General features: G+C 39.2%; 1 protein-coding gene across 5 annotated transcripts; it reads left to right on the top strand.

Annotated features, from left to right (window-relative positions):
- The first annotated feature begins 529 nt into the window (after positions 1 to 529).
- LOC131884190 (organic cation transporter protein-like) lies at positions 530 to 15,270 on the top strand. Of its 5 annotated transcripts, XM_059231884.1 has the most exons (9): positions 6,013 to 6,232; positions 6,318 to 6,408; positions 6,548 to 6,825; positions 9,085 to 9,250; positions 10,913 to 11,207; positions 11,274 to 11,414; positions 11,530 to 11,957; positions 12,031 to 12,183; positions 14,865 to 15,270. In XM_059231884.1, exons 2-9 carry the CDS (start codon positions 6,406 to 6,408, stop codon positions 15,060 to 15,062), a joined length of 1,662 nt encoding a protein of 553 aa, XP_059087867.1. In that variant the 5' UTR covers positions 6,013 to 6,232; positions 6,318 to 6,405; the 3' UTR covers positions 15,063 to 15,270. The 5 variants fall into 5 exon arrangements, with proteins under 5 accessions (XP_059087866.1, XP_059087868.1, XP_059087864.1 ...); XM_059231883.1 differs by lacking the exons at positions 6,013 to 6,232; positions 6,318 to 6,408 and adding an exon at positions 530 to 613; XM_059231885.1 differs by lacking the exons at positions 6,013 to 6,232; positions 6,318 to 6,408 and adding an exon at positions 614 to 753.
- The last annotated feature ends 77 nt before the right edge of the window (positions 15,271 to 15,347 follow it).

Here is a 15,347-nt window from a genome sequence, read left to right on the forward strand (position 1 = left end):
AACGAGGGCTCGCCTCTCTAATGAAGCAAACGGAAGCATTACTATTCGTCTCGAAGCTAAAAAAGTTGTGCGGTGTTGCCTTATCAAAAAATTAGAATTCTCTCTCAACCTTGTATTAGCGATCTATTGTTCCGATGAATAACCTCCTTAAATGACATCTCATTAGTCATTACAAGGATCATAGGTGACTAATTGACGATTCTAACACTGAATAGTGCTTGCCCGTTTCCTGAGCTTTACTCTCAGACCCTATGCAAATCTACGGATGTTCAATAGTACTGTACTATTCGGGAAGAGTGAAGTTCTTCTTTTTCTTTGGGCATGACTCGTTGAGCGCTGATTTGGGACTAGGCATTGGTCGGTAAACTAGATTCACAAAACGATCAAGTACCCTTTTCTACACGTGTTGTTTGTATGTCTTTATCAAGGTCCTCAGTTTGTACATACTCCTTGAGCCTTAATCTTTCAAAGCTCAGTTTGAATTTGTTTTCCTATGTGACTGGATCGATTTTCTGCCATCTTTACTACGTGAAGTAGGTACTCCATGCCTAGCTCTTGCACGTTTTTCGAGTACGGTTCACTGATCCAGATGCGCGAACAACAAACGCAAAGGGTAAAGGGCTTTCCAAGCATTAAAGAGCAAGTGAAGATAAGAGCAATTCAACATTGCTTTGAACAGTTCCGCTTGATTAGGTGTTAATTTTATTATCTGCTATTGGCAGCCGGCAGTGGCACGCTTTCATCTCTCTGGACGTAAGTATCATTGTATATGAATTTAAAATCCTCGCCGGGGAATGAGCCAACCCTAAACTGGCCTGCGCTCATAGAGATTTGAAGGAGTCTTTGACTATGGAATTGAAGTGAGTTGCAGAATGAGTAACTTTTTAGTTATCGTTTTACAACTCTATTACTCTCGCGTTTAGCATCAAGCACGAAAGAGAGAGAGAGAAAGATAACAGCTGTCAGAGTGAGCCCACTGATGATGTTTTATGTAGGCCATGTAGTAGTGATGGGTTTTGAATAGTGATGGGATCAAATAAATTTTCAAATCAGGATTGCCAGAAAGTTAGGACAGTCAGAGCACCACCCATAGATAACTTCATACAAAGATCGATCAAAGGCGATGCGATCGCTTGTTTTCGTCTCAGCTGTCGCTGGTGGGCAAAATGTTTCATTCGTAGTCAAGCTACTTAGGACAACTATGGTACTAGTAAAGCAATTACTCTCGTCTAGCACGCTTCTTACAACGGGTTAGAGTAAGTTGTCCGACCACATTTTTAAGAACGAAGTTTTGAAGGGGTTAAAACGGGCTCAAATTAAAGTTTTTATCCATCTGGTGGAAACACTCAACTGAAAGGCAAGGAACAAGTCTGGGTTCAGGCTGACCTCTGGAGGTGTCGGAATTACCTTGATTACGTAAAGGTGCCCACATTCAAGTACATTGTTGGGAGATTGAAACGAAATTCCGAATGCCTCATCATTGCGTTGCAATTTCGGATACATTTTGTTAAACTTTCGACATGCGTTGCTAAAAAAGGGCAATCAATAGAGTACGTGATTTGCTCTACTAATGTACGAATCTTTTTTTTTGACATGTTACATGTATTTTGCCCCCAAAAGCATGTTTTTTATTTTTCTATCACTCTTTCTACCTGTATATTTGTAAGATTCAAAAGAAATTAAAGATTAAAGAGGAATAAAAAACGTTTCATGAGAATAATTCTACTTGCCTGAAGTGAGATTCCACGAAATATCTTTGTCCCGTTTCCACCAGCGTCAGCTGACCTGAAAACATGCTCATGCAGTACAGCTCTTGTTGAGCTTAAGCATTCTAGTTATGGTTTTCTATGGGACCACCCTGCCCATTGTAAGGTAAAAGGTTAGCTTTGACCCAAAAAGCAATCCTGATTTGAGCGAAGAAAAATCAAAGTTACTTTTTGTGACTAACTAACGGGATTCCGATGTTCCCTTGGTGATGCCATATGCCACTGAAAATGTAAATTTGTAGCCCCAGTCGCAACCTCCCGTGATTATTTTTTGATCGCATTAGTAGTTTCCAACCGGAAAGTCAGTTATTTATCTTGAAGAACCTCTTGTAGGGGTGCCAATTCAAACGAAGAAAGGAAAAAGAAATGACCCAAGATCAGGAACGAGTTTTAAAGCAGCCCTGGTGGTTCCGAGGCCCAGAAAGGCAGGGTCACGTTTTGCCACTCTTTTAAGACGGTTTGATTTTGCTTGTGTATCCATAGAGTACCTCTCTTTCGCTCTTGATGACAGCCCTAACCAAGGCCCTTGAAGCTAAAAAGCTGACATTGACATGCCGGTTCGAAACACATCACATTCATTTAAAAGTTTCGAAGAACCGAAAATCAGGGGTGAATTGAGCTAGAGGATTTCCAACAAATGAACAAAATTTGCATTCTATTGTGTCCAAAAAAAAAGACTCGATGTCTTTGCTTCAGTCTCCTTGGATTTCTGTTTCGCAAGATTGGAATTTTGAATCGCTTTCTAACATGTATATTAAAACTTGAATGTGAAGCAAATCTTGTTATTTGCAAATCTCTTTGTAAGGCTGGAATGAAAATTTCTTTTTAAGCCATAATTGCTTAAAATTCCAGAATATGAGAATGTTTTATACTCCAACAAGTTGGTTTCAAAATCGACACGTGTTAACTTTCTCTTGTCTATTTTGAATTTCTTCTGAAGTACTAAACTTGGGCAAGAATATGTGCTGAAAATGTGGATTATACGACAACCCAAGGACTTGTAGAGATGTGGACTGCGAACGGAGGGCAACATTTCGTATCTCCTAACCTGTTCATCTTTTTCCAAATAAACACTTCATACGACCACAAGAACACAGCAGATATGTCCAAAGTTATGCAGTAAACATTACATAAAATTCGAATTTTCGGGCTGCGCTTGGTCAGCTACTTAAGCTTTTGACAACATAACTTTGAACCGATCCACGTTAAAAGTGAATGATGTAAAAATGACCTACCTTTAATTGAAGAAATCTACGTTTCTTATTGTATTACCTTGATTCGAAAAGTGGCTCAGAGTTTCTAGTTGCTGTTCAAAACATTCCAAAACATTTAGAAGTAACCCTTGAAGTCTGCATGTATTGAGAAAAACGCAAATTAATAATTTGAGACAAACATTAGACTCTCAATGTCTTGAGGCAAAGATTATTGCAAGAAATAACCGATGGTTAAATCCTTGAAGGTAAATTCTTCTTGGTGTAACCAAGAAGAGTAATAAAATATAATGTAGGACAACCGCCTCTTTCAAAGTTTGAGCGATGACATCGTAAACTGTCAGGGGTTGAACCGTTACCGAAAAAACTATTCCTTCTCTAATTGGCAAATTCAACATTTAGTAAATACGACATTAAAAATTGACGAACATACGAGGATACGTGGGTGCAAGCGTACAAGTATCTGTGGATTTGAGGATTGAAGGCCACTTTGTTTTTTTCTCGTTTCTCTTTTACTTAACATATTTGCGAAATTAAGGACAGTGGTTCAGTTTTTTTTTGTTTTTTTTGGGAGAGGGTTTATTACCTCAATTTTTTTATTGCCTTACTTGTCTTCTTTCTGACTGAAAAAGAGGCAAAACGTTCAAACGCGGAAGTTATAATAAATTCTCTCCCCTGAGTTGGAATCAGTGCTTCAGCCAAAGAAGTAAACAACAGTGGAGCAAATAATTCATTGCATTTGAGACAGAACTCTTAAAGTAGTCAGACAGGAAACTATTCTATGCTTTTTTTTGTCCCTCGTTTTTCATTAAAATAAGCAAAGTAACGGTACCGGGAGGGCTGAAAACTGTTCTGTTACTAATACCGTTACTTTTGCAGAAATGGAACGCGTTACCAGTAGCGTTACTCAAGCCCTGCCTATTGCACTAACGAGTTCAGTATTGAAAGGCAATAAGTAATGTAAAAATTGCTGAATAAACAACTACTATCTGGCCTCTTTTCACAGAGTTTTAACATGATTGCTCGTCGTTGAAGAGCATCCTCTCTTTCTTTCCTACAGAACTCTAGATATGATATGGGTATTCGACTCAAACATTCCAGTGGACGAGTTTTGAATCAAATATTTCGGCCAAAATTAAAGTCAGAAGTTGGCAATCGTAACAAACTAGGGCTTTCGTTTTTTCATAACATGTCATGATGACTGTATTTATCAATCTAGTATGGGTGGATTACTTGCTAAGTAAGAGTTTTCAGGCTGTTTTCATTAAGAGGGTAAGTGCTAGGCTAGATTATCAATTAACATCTTATTGCATGTTATACACAAAGGGACTATTATCCCATTTTGTCACTGTGAGTAATCAATGCTAACAATAGTCTGATAAATTATGTTATGGTCAATTCATCCGCAGTAGAAACTAAAGTGGAAAACTAAGACCCTTGAGCCCTCTTTTGTAAAAGTGCAAAGCTCTTTTTTGTGCAATGAATGAGAAAATTTGTGCTTTACGAAAGATTGTGGATGTGTTCCAAAAAAAGCAACTGAACAATCACTTGACGAAATATTTGCCTTGTTCAGCTCAGTATTGTATGAACCTGTGTGCAATATTGTTTAATATATTCGATTTTGGCTCAACTTTTGCCATCACGAACGCAGTTTTAGGTCTTTTAGTAGAATAGCTTAAGGCAGATGATGTATTTGTTTTGGATGCAAACAAACAAGATAGTTTTTTTCCATCACTTGTGTGAATTGCACGCCAAGGGGCTCAATTAAGCGGGATTAAAACTGAAAACAGTGATTCCTAGCACTGAAAGAAACTATTCTGTTTTGCACTTGTTTTAAGGCGAAATAAATCTGAGAGAGGCTGACATAAAATGCGTCCAATTCAGAAGCACACAACCCAACATATTTGATTCGCAAGGATCTGTGGCGATTTATCGTTGAATAGTATTTTTTTAAATCAAATTTTAACGTACTTATTATCTTTATCTTGGGTTAACTAACCAATCATCTTTTACTTCACTTTCCCTACTAATTCATTGATTATTAGCCGTTAATTACATATTTCAGTTGCTTAAGAGTAAATGCTTCCTTCCAATGCTGTTTGAATTTGTGCAGGCAATTATGTTTATTGTTTTGTTGTAAAGCCCTAGGGACTTCTAGCAAAATGTAAAAAGGTTACAATGACATGATCTGAATATCTTGCGCCATTGATCTTTCAAACTACAGTTCGATCAGTTAAGGGTGTCTGTGCTTATGGAATTCCAAACCTGTTGCCTTTGGTAAGCAAAAGTTGAGCCCTAATTCACAGATAATAAATATGTTCTGGTTGGATTTGCTTCTAGTTGTTCATAGATTGAGAGGAGAAATTTTGAAAAACAATGGCTCCCTTGATTTCTCACCAGATCAGATTTGGTTGTCAGCATTACAATCAATTCTTGCCATTTTTTTGCCTCCCCGATGAGTCATTAACAATATCTCTTATCGTATTTTCTGGCAAATAACAGATGAAATATTAAAGAGGTGAACTTGTGAAACAACTGCCTTTCAATTAACAACGTTAACTTGTCGACTGACGATGCCCACCTCTATTATAAAGAACATCGTCTTTCGTAGTTGATGTAGAGAATCAGGAAAGAGAATCAAATGTAGAGCAACGGTTGTACCGTTTCCTCTAGATCTGCAATCTCCATGGTCTAAAATCAATATCGTCACATGAGTGAAGACCTGTGAATCAAACAACACTTGCTATAACGAGACTCTCCACCTTTGCGTTTTTCAAAAATAGCTATTGAAACGAACACAATGTTCTCACCAGACGTGATAAAAATATGCTCAGGAATCGCCCAATCATTGAGCGAGTATTTGAGCAGAATGTATCACCTTGCCCGGCTCAGATTTGTGCCCAAGACGCCATTCCAGCCTTTAAGCAAGAGGCAAAACTCTGGGTTCGTAAGTAATCATGTCCTATTATACCATGCTATCACGATTTTAGTTCATGTACACTACAAGACGTGTTCAGTTTTTTCAACTCATTCGTAAGAGATCGATTCGATTGTGAAGTGCCAAAGCAAAACTGCTTTGATTTGCCAATTAACACTCTAATGTGCTAACAGACAGCTTTGTTTTGGGCAATTCCAAAGTCCATTTCGCCATTTCTTTGCGACCTCAGATTGAGTGACCTCTGGAAAGAGGCCCCAAGTTACAACCTTTTAGAGTGAAAATGATTTTGACGATTCGTCATCCTATGTTTCGAACAGGTTGGCATCAAAAGTAGAATCGAAAGTAGATCTTTGAGTTTGTGCAACATTAAGATCGATCACTTACAATTCCACGAATATTTAGGCTGCCTCAATCCCCCCGAGTCGCTCACATTTCAAAATTCGGCTGGATAAATTGTCCAATTGAGATTCGCTCGAGGGTGTCACTTCCTATGGTGAGAGCGTACGAGCACTTGAGAAATCACTTATCCGCCCCTCAATTCACTATCATTTAATCCGGTGCCCAATACTATGTCAATCTTTGGATCGGACGAGTCGTAGTTACGCCATTAATATTGCCTTCGTCTGACTCAGAAAATGGTGCGAAAGGGCATCGACTACGACCAAATCCTCACGGAGATCGGAGAATTTGGCCCTCGCCAACGATGGTTGTTCATGTTGATGTGGCTGCCTTCAGCCGCGAGTGCCATGGCCGTGTTCATGTACGAGTTCATCGCCTTCACTCCCAAGTATCGATGTCTGGTTCCCAGTTGTGAAGTCGCCGATCCATCCGACTACGGGTCTCTCTTTGTGAACTTTTCCATTCCGTTTGACGCCACATCCGGTGATTGGAGCACTTGCCAAAGATTTAGGTGAGCTATTTTGCCACAGATGGGCATTATATCGTCCATTGTCAACTGACTTTTTTTGAAGGGTAAATGGTTCTTCTTGGTTACTAGAAAGATGGTTGACTTTTTGCCCGTCGGAGTGCGCTTCTATAACTTTTGTGAGGCAGTCACTAGGGCATGGAATTAGTTGATTATTGACAAGCTCTTCTATTTAATTTGTGCATAATTTTGGCACATGAGTAGTTCATTTTTTGTATGCAAAGATCGAAAACTTTTTAATGACTTAGAAAACTTCCATATTGGCTCTGACGGTAATTTTGATAAGTGCTATCGGTAATGAGAATGAATATTGGTAGTAATTGACTTATAATTGTCAAATTTGTTTGAAGTCAATATTATGTGACAACTCATTTGAATGTTCTCCCGTCTTTGTTATCATTGGGCAGGAAAGAGTTATAATAACTCGTTTAAAGTCTTTGATATTGGTCTCAAAACCGCCTTTTCATTGGGCAAGATCACACGATTGAAAGGCCAAAACAAGTAATTAACAAAAGTTCTAGCTAAGTTGTCACTTATTATAATTATGAACATGATTTTTTAGACTTAAAACCATTAAAAACGAGATTCTTGTCGGAGGAGTAAAAAAACGCACGTCCGCCATTCCAGGCGTCAGCTGACGTTCCTTATTGTAAATGCTATGCTATGTGTGGTATGTTTTAAAAAGTATTGACTGACTTGTATAGGTAGAATTCACCCCCATAGGAAAATGTCACAAGATTGTCATTTTTCGGGTTTTGGAGACAAGCCTTTTCATTTGATGTTGTTTGTTCAACATAACTAATTGATAATGTATGATAAAGATAAGTAGTAGTCTAGCTTGGGTTATCTTCTATTAATGGCGCTTTTTTGTCGAAGTTAATACTCAAAAAATATCCAGCTTTTTTATGTGATTTTTATTCTTGTTTTCCTTTCTTTTCTTTTCTTTGTCCTGACATCGCTTACTTATATAATTTATCATAGCGTCTGTCCCCAGGAAAAAGATATTGTTTGCGTCCATCTGAAGCAAACATATCTGATTACATAAACAATAGATTCATCATTTTACAGATGACGTAATAAAGAAGGGTGACATGCACATCAAAAAAAGGAAAAAGGCACACCAATAACGTAACTGGCACGCGCATAGATAAAAAAAAGTACACAAACAAAAGCAAGACCACCAACAACAGATTTTGGCACACCAAACTATATTTCGGCACACCAAGCCAAATGGTGGTACATAAACAGAGCCAAGTAGCACACAACATTTGTGGAACCAGCACACAAATCAATAGCTGCCTGACTCATGCACAGAATCTGGGGCTTATGAGGGTGAGGTGACCAACTAACAATGAATGGGTGCAAAACATAATCAAGGCTGGATGACTGTGCTTGTAAAAAGTGCTCAGTTAATTGGTTTTTACATGACAATCTAACAATGTTACTCTTTTTTTAAATCATAGTGCAACGTCCGACAACTCAGAAAGGATAGAATCAGGATTATATAAAAGTTAGTCCGAAATTCCACTTTGCCAGAAATAATTGCTCTGGTAAAGACCTACAGGCCCACCTCTGTTCCTAGAAGATCGTGTAAGTCGTCAGGGCTGCCGATTTATGGCAATATACTGGATAATGTGGTTTCGTATGTTATGTTGCCAGCAAAGTCCGTAAAATTTAAAATCTTTGATATGTTAGCCAATACATTTGATGAAAGGTTAAGTTCTAGTAATCCGTTTTGCCATGACTACTTTGGCATATTTACCATTTTTGCCACATTACCTATCTGACTCCCAGATCAGCTACTTGATTCTAGATTCAGGTCACCAACTCGCATAGAAGTTTACTTGTGACGGAAACAATCATTGCTCGGCAAAAGCTTTTTGAGTGATTTCTAGATTTCGGACGACCGACCACTCGCCTGGTACAACGGCACAATGGATGGCCTCTTGGGAATTGATCACAAACTGGTTTACTGTGGTAGTTAAGCGAGTTGGTGGTTGTATTTTACTGCACTTAATTCGCCATTTCCTAAGCGCTTAATCAATTCTCGATTAAATGCCCAAAATGTGTCATTAACTGTACTGTTTAGCCAACCGAGTGGTCGGTCGTCCGACATCCAGTTCCTAGAAATCTATGACTAAGGCCACCAATTTGTTCAGTGCCACTAACGACACTAGGTACTTGTTTTTTTAATTAGGTGTCTGTTTAAATGGGCGGTTTTAATCATTTTATGTCTATCATCAGGGCATTGGCAAATGATAACGTCTCTTGCTTCGATTCGAATTTTAACCATCAAATTGAGGAGGACTGTCAAGATGGATTTGTTTACGACAGTTCGGTCATTTCTTCCTCGGCAACCATGGACTTGGGAATGGTCTGTACAAATGATTGGAAGAAATCGTTGGCACAGGTAGGATATACCTCTTATCAATCGGCTTTGATTTAGATTTAATTCGTTCATTTAGTCTTGACACGGCTTTCAAAGTGAATAGCTAATTAAGGGATGAAAATTGGTATTTCGAGTTAGAACGTGCAGGTTGAGTCTCAAAGGTTGGAACTGCACAGCATTCAGAGAAGGTACAAAAGGTACTTGATACTGTCCAGTTTGAAAAGCACTTATGAGCTTTGTCCCAGCCCGGGTCCATTGTAGTAATGAATATGAGGCATCAATTCTTCTTCTTCATTTGAACTGTTGGACATTCCAATTCTAGTAGTGGCAAGGAATTCCACAAAAAACTTGTTCCATTGGCTGCTCTTTTCTTGCCTCCATAATCAAATGCATGATGACAGAAGTCTTAATCTTAAAATTCCGGCTTATGATTTATAATTTATCATTATTATTTAATTGCGACATATTTGTTTTGGAGTTGTGCATTGATTTACGGGTGTAAATGATGGCATTTTTCACCTTGTTTTGTCTGGATTAGAGATGGGCAAAATATGCTGCAAAAAAATTGTTTGAGTCACCAACATATTCTTAAAATCGCTGCAAATATGCTGAAGAATAGGCTCAACTAAAAATGCTCGAACGTACACGTAAAAATGTTAGTTGAGTCAAAAAGGTTCCTTAGTAACAAAAGCATTTCGTCATTTAACTTGTAATAGTTCAGCAACACCTTAATTTTTGCTGGTGAAATACCACCTGAATGTGGAGTTGATACATTTTTTAGGCTCGATCTACTTCTCCGTCTTTGTTTGATGTGACGTGAAATTTGCTTTAAGTGGTATGTTAAAATGTTTTGAGCTGTTACCGACTCTTCTGGTTTATTAAGTCCCCTGATTTTTGAACTCATAAAGCATGTTATGAAGTAGTGAGAGCTCAGATGAAAGTTACCTAACACTATCTCAAGTACTGTGCAAGGTAGCTAATTGTTCAAGAATATTCGTCATCAAGCCCAAAAAAATTCCAAGCAACAAGTCAGGCCAAAGCGAGCATTCACCGTGATAAAATGCTCAGCAAACAAAGTTGTGCTGGATTGTTAATCACTGATTCAACTCCCATCAGAGTCAATTTCGGCAAACATTTTTCGATCTTGATCATTGGCTGAGCAACTTGCCTAATTAGTAAATAGTTTAGCGAACACTCTCGACCATCTTTTGGGTAAAACTAGACTAGCTCTCTAGGTAAAACGATTATGAAACCGTCAAAACTACATGTGATAGTCATTAGGAAAGGTTGGACAACAAATATGCCAATGTTTAAAGTTTGTTTAAAGTCATTGGTGATTATTTATAACCAATTGGATCAAACATCATCCTTGAACTAGATGCACAGATGTTTAGTTCAAAGAGACCTCGTCAAATTTTGTGGACGCGTGCATTATATCATATCAAAGTAATTGGCCTTCAGTTCTAAATTAAACTATTAGACTCGTCCTGAACTTTCATGAACTTTCGGCAAAATTATCAACTACTGAAGGACCAAAACGCTTTCAAAATTATGGAACTCATATACTCCAGAGAATAATGAAGTTACTCCTCAGCAGCTGACAAGACTAGATATATGTTATGTGGAAATGCTGTTTTGTTTTGAAAGTAAAAAATAAAACAAGCACACTTTACGAAATTTCAGAGTATTTACATGCTGGGGATGCTTATTGGAAGCTTCGCCTTTGGGTACCTCAGCGATTCAATAGGCCGTCGCAGCACCCTTCTGATCACAACTGTGGTTTTAACTGTGGGGGGCGTGGTGAGCGCCTTCACTCCCGCTGCTACCGTCTACTTCCCAGTCTTTGCCGTCTGCCGCTTCATATCTGGCCTTGGTCACGTGGGCGTGTTCATGATGGCCTTTACGTTAAGCTTGGAGTACACTGGCTCAAAATGGAGGGTCTTCTGTGGATGCCTTATTGAAACGCCGTTTGCCTTAGGTAAAAACCACTTGGCTTAAACATGATTTCTATGAATATTGTTGCAATTTGATGTTTTTACCGTAGGTGGCCTCATTGTTGGCTTCTTAGCATGGGGCGGTGTCAGAGATTGGAGAAGCCTGCAGCTTATTTGCACAGCACCTTGGATCCTGATGTTATCATTCTATTGGTTGGTCCCCGAATCTCCAAGATGGTTATTGGCCAAAGGTTCGAATGGAAATGTTTCATAATTTTTTTGACTAGGTTTTGAGATAGGTATACCTATTAGTTCCGGAACAACATTACGCAACAACATTATGCAATCTAACATATGTAATTGCAGGCCGATTGGTTCCCTTGGAAAAGGAGATTGAGACCACTGCCAAATGGAACAAGCGCAACTTCCCCACCTATATTTTTACCCAAATGACTCACAACGACTTCACTGCAAGCAATCAAGAAAAACAAGATCAGGCCTCCTTCTTGGATTTGTTTCGACCATGGCCTATTTGCCTCAGAACTTTGAACATGTTTTACAACTGGCTCGTGACTACCCTTTGCTATTACGGCTTGACCATGACAGCTTCTACGTTGAGCACGAATATATTCCTTAACTACACTCTGGTCATCCTGGTTGAGATCCCCGCCCATTTCTTCTGCATCTACGTCATGAACGTATGGGGTCGCAAACCCATCCTCTGCTTCTGCCAAATCCTCTCTGGGGTTGCTTGCATTGCAGCTGGATTTTTGGGCTCTTCTCCATGGCTTCAAGTGAGGAAATAACCTATACCCACAAGACGGCAGATATACGGTCTATTGACCCTTAACGTATCATTCTATTCAGGTTACTTTGTCATTAATTGGCAAATTTGGAGCAACGGCTTGCTTTACCATCGTATTTGTTTACACAGCTGAGATGTTTCCCACCGAAATCAGAAGCACGGCAGTGGGTTCAAGTTCCACTTGTGCCAGAATCGGTGGAATTCTGGCACCTCAGGTGAGATAATTCAGACAATATTGCTTTATGACTTGAAAAGCTCGTAAACAAACGCATTATTTGTTTTTTTTTCTCTGTGTTTTGTCAAGTTTGAAAGGTAGTACACTTTTTGTGTTTGCGTCCTCGTATCTAACGATTAGTGAGAAAAACTTGAACCACTTGATTACAATCGGGAATGCTAAGGTCTGGAATCAATATTTTGGACTCGAGAACCACAGGTCCTTACTTACATCCAGTGGCTAGGGAAAAATGTGAAACATCAATAACAGAGTAATAGAAGTCTTCGAGAAATGCCGAAACAACACACCTACGCTTGGAAGTGGAGAACCTACTCTCTCCGTCGACTCTTTTCAAGATGACAGGCTTGTGCAAGCGTGCCAAAAACACCGCCAGGAACGCAGAGTCTCTTCTGAATAAATTCCTCCTATGTGCCAAAAACCAATGGTGGAAGTCCAGGGCTGTCTAGAAGGATACCATCCTTTTTTTACAGCAGCCCCTCACAAAACCTGAGATGCACGTAGCCCTCAAGAAAATGAAGTGCAAAGCCCTCTCGACATCCGGAGGTACTCCTTTCAATTGTCACTTCTCCAAGCCCAAGCTCAGCCACTCCTCCATGAGTGTTTCAGGGCCGCTCTCCAGACTTCTTCCTTTTTCCCACCAGAGTGGATGGTGTAAGCAATCGTCTTTCTCCACCAACAGTGCCCAGGGACATTGCAAATGACCATTAGATCATCGCCTTGGAGAACCCCTTCATAAAGATGATGTCCACCTTTCCTGATTGGCTGAACACAAGGATCTCTTCCAGAGTTACAATTTGCTTTCCAAAAAAGCTGCTGTACCATCTCGGCAACTCCTCTCGTTAATGTAATTCTACAATAAAACATTACCAACAACTGGAAAGTGCACGGATGCTTTGTGGATTTCTCCAAAGCATACGACAGCGTGGCCAGAACGTGGTTATTTTTCAAACCCCAACCATTGGGAGCCCTACGTCCAATCAGTGTCCTGCTGGCCAACGTTTACCCTAGATTCAGATGACGCTCCAATTATTCTGGTGGGGATCTGTCCCCTTTCTACTTCACTGTCATTGGTCTTCCTCGGGGAGACCTACTATGGCTACTTCTCTTCAACATTTAATGTATCCAACCTGTCCGAAACTCCACACACTTAGGCCCCTTCATCAAACATTCATTTAATCAGTATCTTCAATATGCAGAAAACCTAATGTCAGCTCAAAATGTCAGTAATACACTTCACGGTCGGAACGACCTTGAAGTCAAAAACATGGTAATCCATTAAGGTCGCTTTCTCCCCAAGCGCCCATCTCCTTCCTTCTAACAATAGTCCTATTAAATGTGTCAAAAGTTAAAACTACAGCTTCTTCATGCTTACTGTGATATCAAATTCTAGTCTATCATTGTATTGCACTGATCATTTCGACATTCCCCTTTTGAATATGTCTTATCATCAGGAGTCGGAAAAATAGTTTGCTTTTAGGTTGTGAAAATCAGCAAAAAAAGTTCCGAAAACGTAAGAATAAATTTAAAAAGGTAAAAAGCTGCAATTTGGCTGGTTATTCAGATATATTGGTGATTTTCAAGGCAAAAATTGCTTGATTACAGTTTTTCACGAGCTTCTTGCTCTTTGGGTTGGGGTGAAATCAATGACAATTTGAAATTTAAAGATCGTCGACTTCACAGCGAGGTTTATACTTTGAAGCATCCTAAAATCATGGTCCAGGACAAATTAAATTCATCGTTCGTAAATTTAATATTGTAGTCATCGTGTGAGAATCTACGACAATTGTGTGCAGATAACTTACGGTATAGTTTGGAGAACGAATGTAAAAGACAACAAAGGTTACTTAACAATGCCATTCAAAACAAGCATTCTTAGGCAAAGATGGTGAAAATAAAGGAACTTGTTGTCAATAGAACATTGCAAAAACGATCTATATTTAGATCCGTTCAAACGCTAAACATATTATGTAGAATGTTGTTCTCCTAGATTGTGCCCACCCATAAGGAAACAACCTAAATTCCCCCCAATCCTCAGTTTTAGGTTATCTTGAAGTTCAAATTTGCGAAAAAGTGTTTCAACCCTAAAATGGCCAAAATGGTTCAAAACCTAACGGAAAAATCTATCTTTCTGACCCCTGTTAATCATGTTTCTATAGTGCTTATATACCTTCTTTTATACATTTTTATTTGACCTGACCAACAATTGCAATAAAGATATTCAACTTATTTTTAATTTTTCAGTTTGATCGAAAAGACTTATCAAAAGCTTTGCCTGCTTTAAGTACAGGATATATACATAGGCAAAGAATGAATGAACAAGTTCTCTTATTGCAATCAATTGCCAGAAAAGGGCTAACTCGTTCATTTTGTGTAGTTATGTTGTAAGCACTGAAGGGGCACAACGTTTAACTTGGTCATTCGATTGAGCCGAAATTTGAAATAAATGGTCTTATCAACCTGGAGTCAGTCTTGTTTGAAGAAGACGGCAATGCGTTGACTTGATTCTGCTTAGCATTGTTCTGTCCTCCGGGTTTCATTGAAATATTAATTTACAATCAAGTCCATTGTTCGGCAACAACTATTTGAAACAAAAATCATCTGAACTGGAATTTTTCCTCCTTCATTTTCCTCACCGTTTACACCCTCTTTTATTTCCTCCAGGTGGCATATTTAGGCTCGCTTTGGGCTCCGTTGCCCTTTATCGTCATGGGTGGGTCCGCATTTGTTGGCGGTGTGATTGCTTTAATCAACTTACCTGAAACCTTGGGCAAACGGTTGCCGGAAACCATGACTGAAGCATTGGACTTGAACAAGCCTCAAACCAAGGCCATGATGTGCAATCTGCCTGGCGACGACTGATTCTCCCAATTTGCATACTCAAGCCAGCTTACTATGCCTCTAGAGCTTCTGGAACACACATAATCTTTATTCATAGTCAGACCGGACCTGCGCTCGTTTCCGTTTGTCCTGTTTCATGCTGTAACCTTGGCCCAGGTTTGGTGCTGGAAAATCTCCTCAAAATTGGGATCGCCTTCAAATAAACAGCCTGTGAGAGCTTGTCGTCAAAGATCCGAGATGAACACTGAGCATAGTTTTGCGTACTGTACATACGAGTAGCATCGCCTTTGAGTGTATGGAATGGTG

This window comes from Tigriopus californicus, chromosome 7 (assembly GCF_007210705.1).
Source record: "Tigriopus californicus strain San Diego chromosome 7, Tcal_SD_v2.1, whole genome shotgun sequence".
Lineage (NCBI taxonomy): Eukaryota > Metazoa > Arthropoda > Copepoda > Harpacticoida > Harpacticidae > Tigriopus > Tigriopus californicus.

Bases quoted from the DNA above. Each gene is read 5' to 3' on its own strand.
- LOC131884190 (XM_059231881.1), top strand. From the start codon at position 5,778: ATGTTCTCACCAGACGTGATAAAAATATGCTCAGGAATCGCCCAATCA. The intron at 9,251-10,912 runs GTAGGATATACC...ACGAAATTTCAG, and splicing joins GGAAGAAATCGTTGGCACAG to AGTATTTACATGCTGGGGAT. The intron at 11,203-11,268 runs CTTAGGTAAAAA...TGATGTTTTTAC, and splicing joins CTTATTGAAACGCCGTTTGC to CGTAGGTGGCCTCATTGTTG.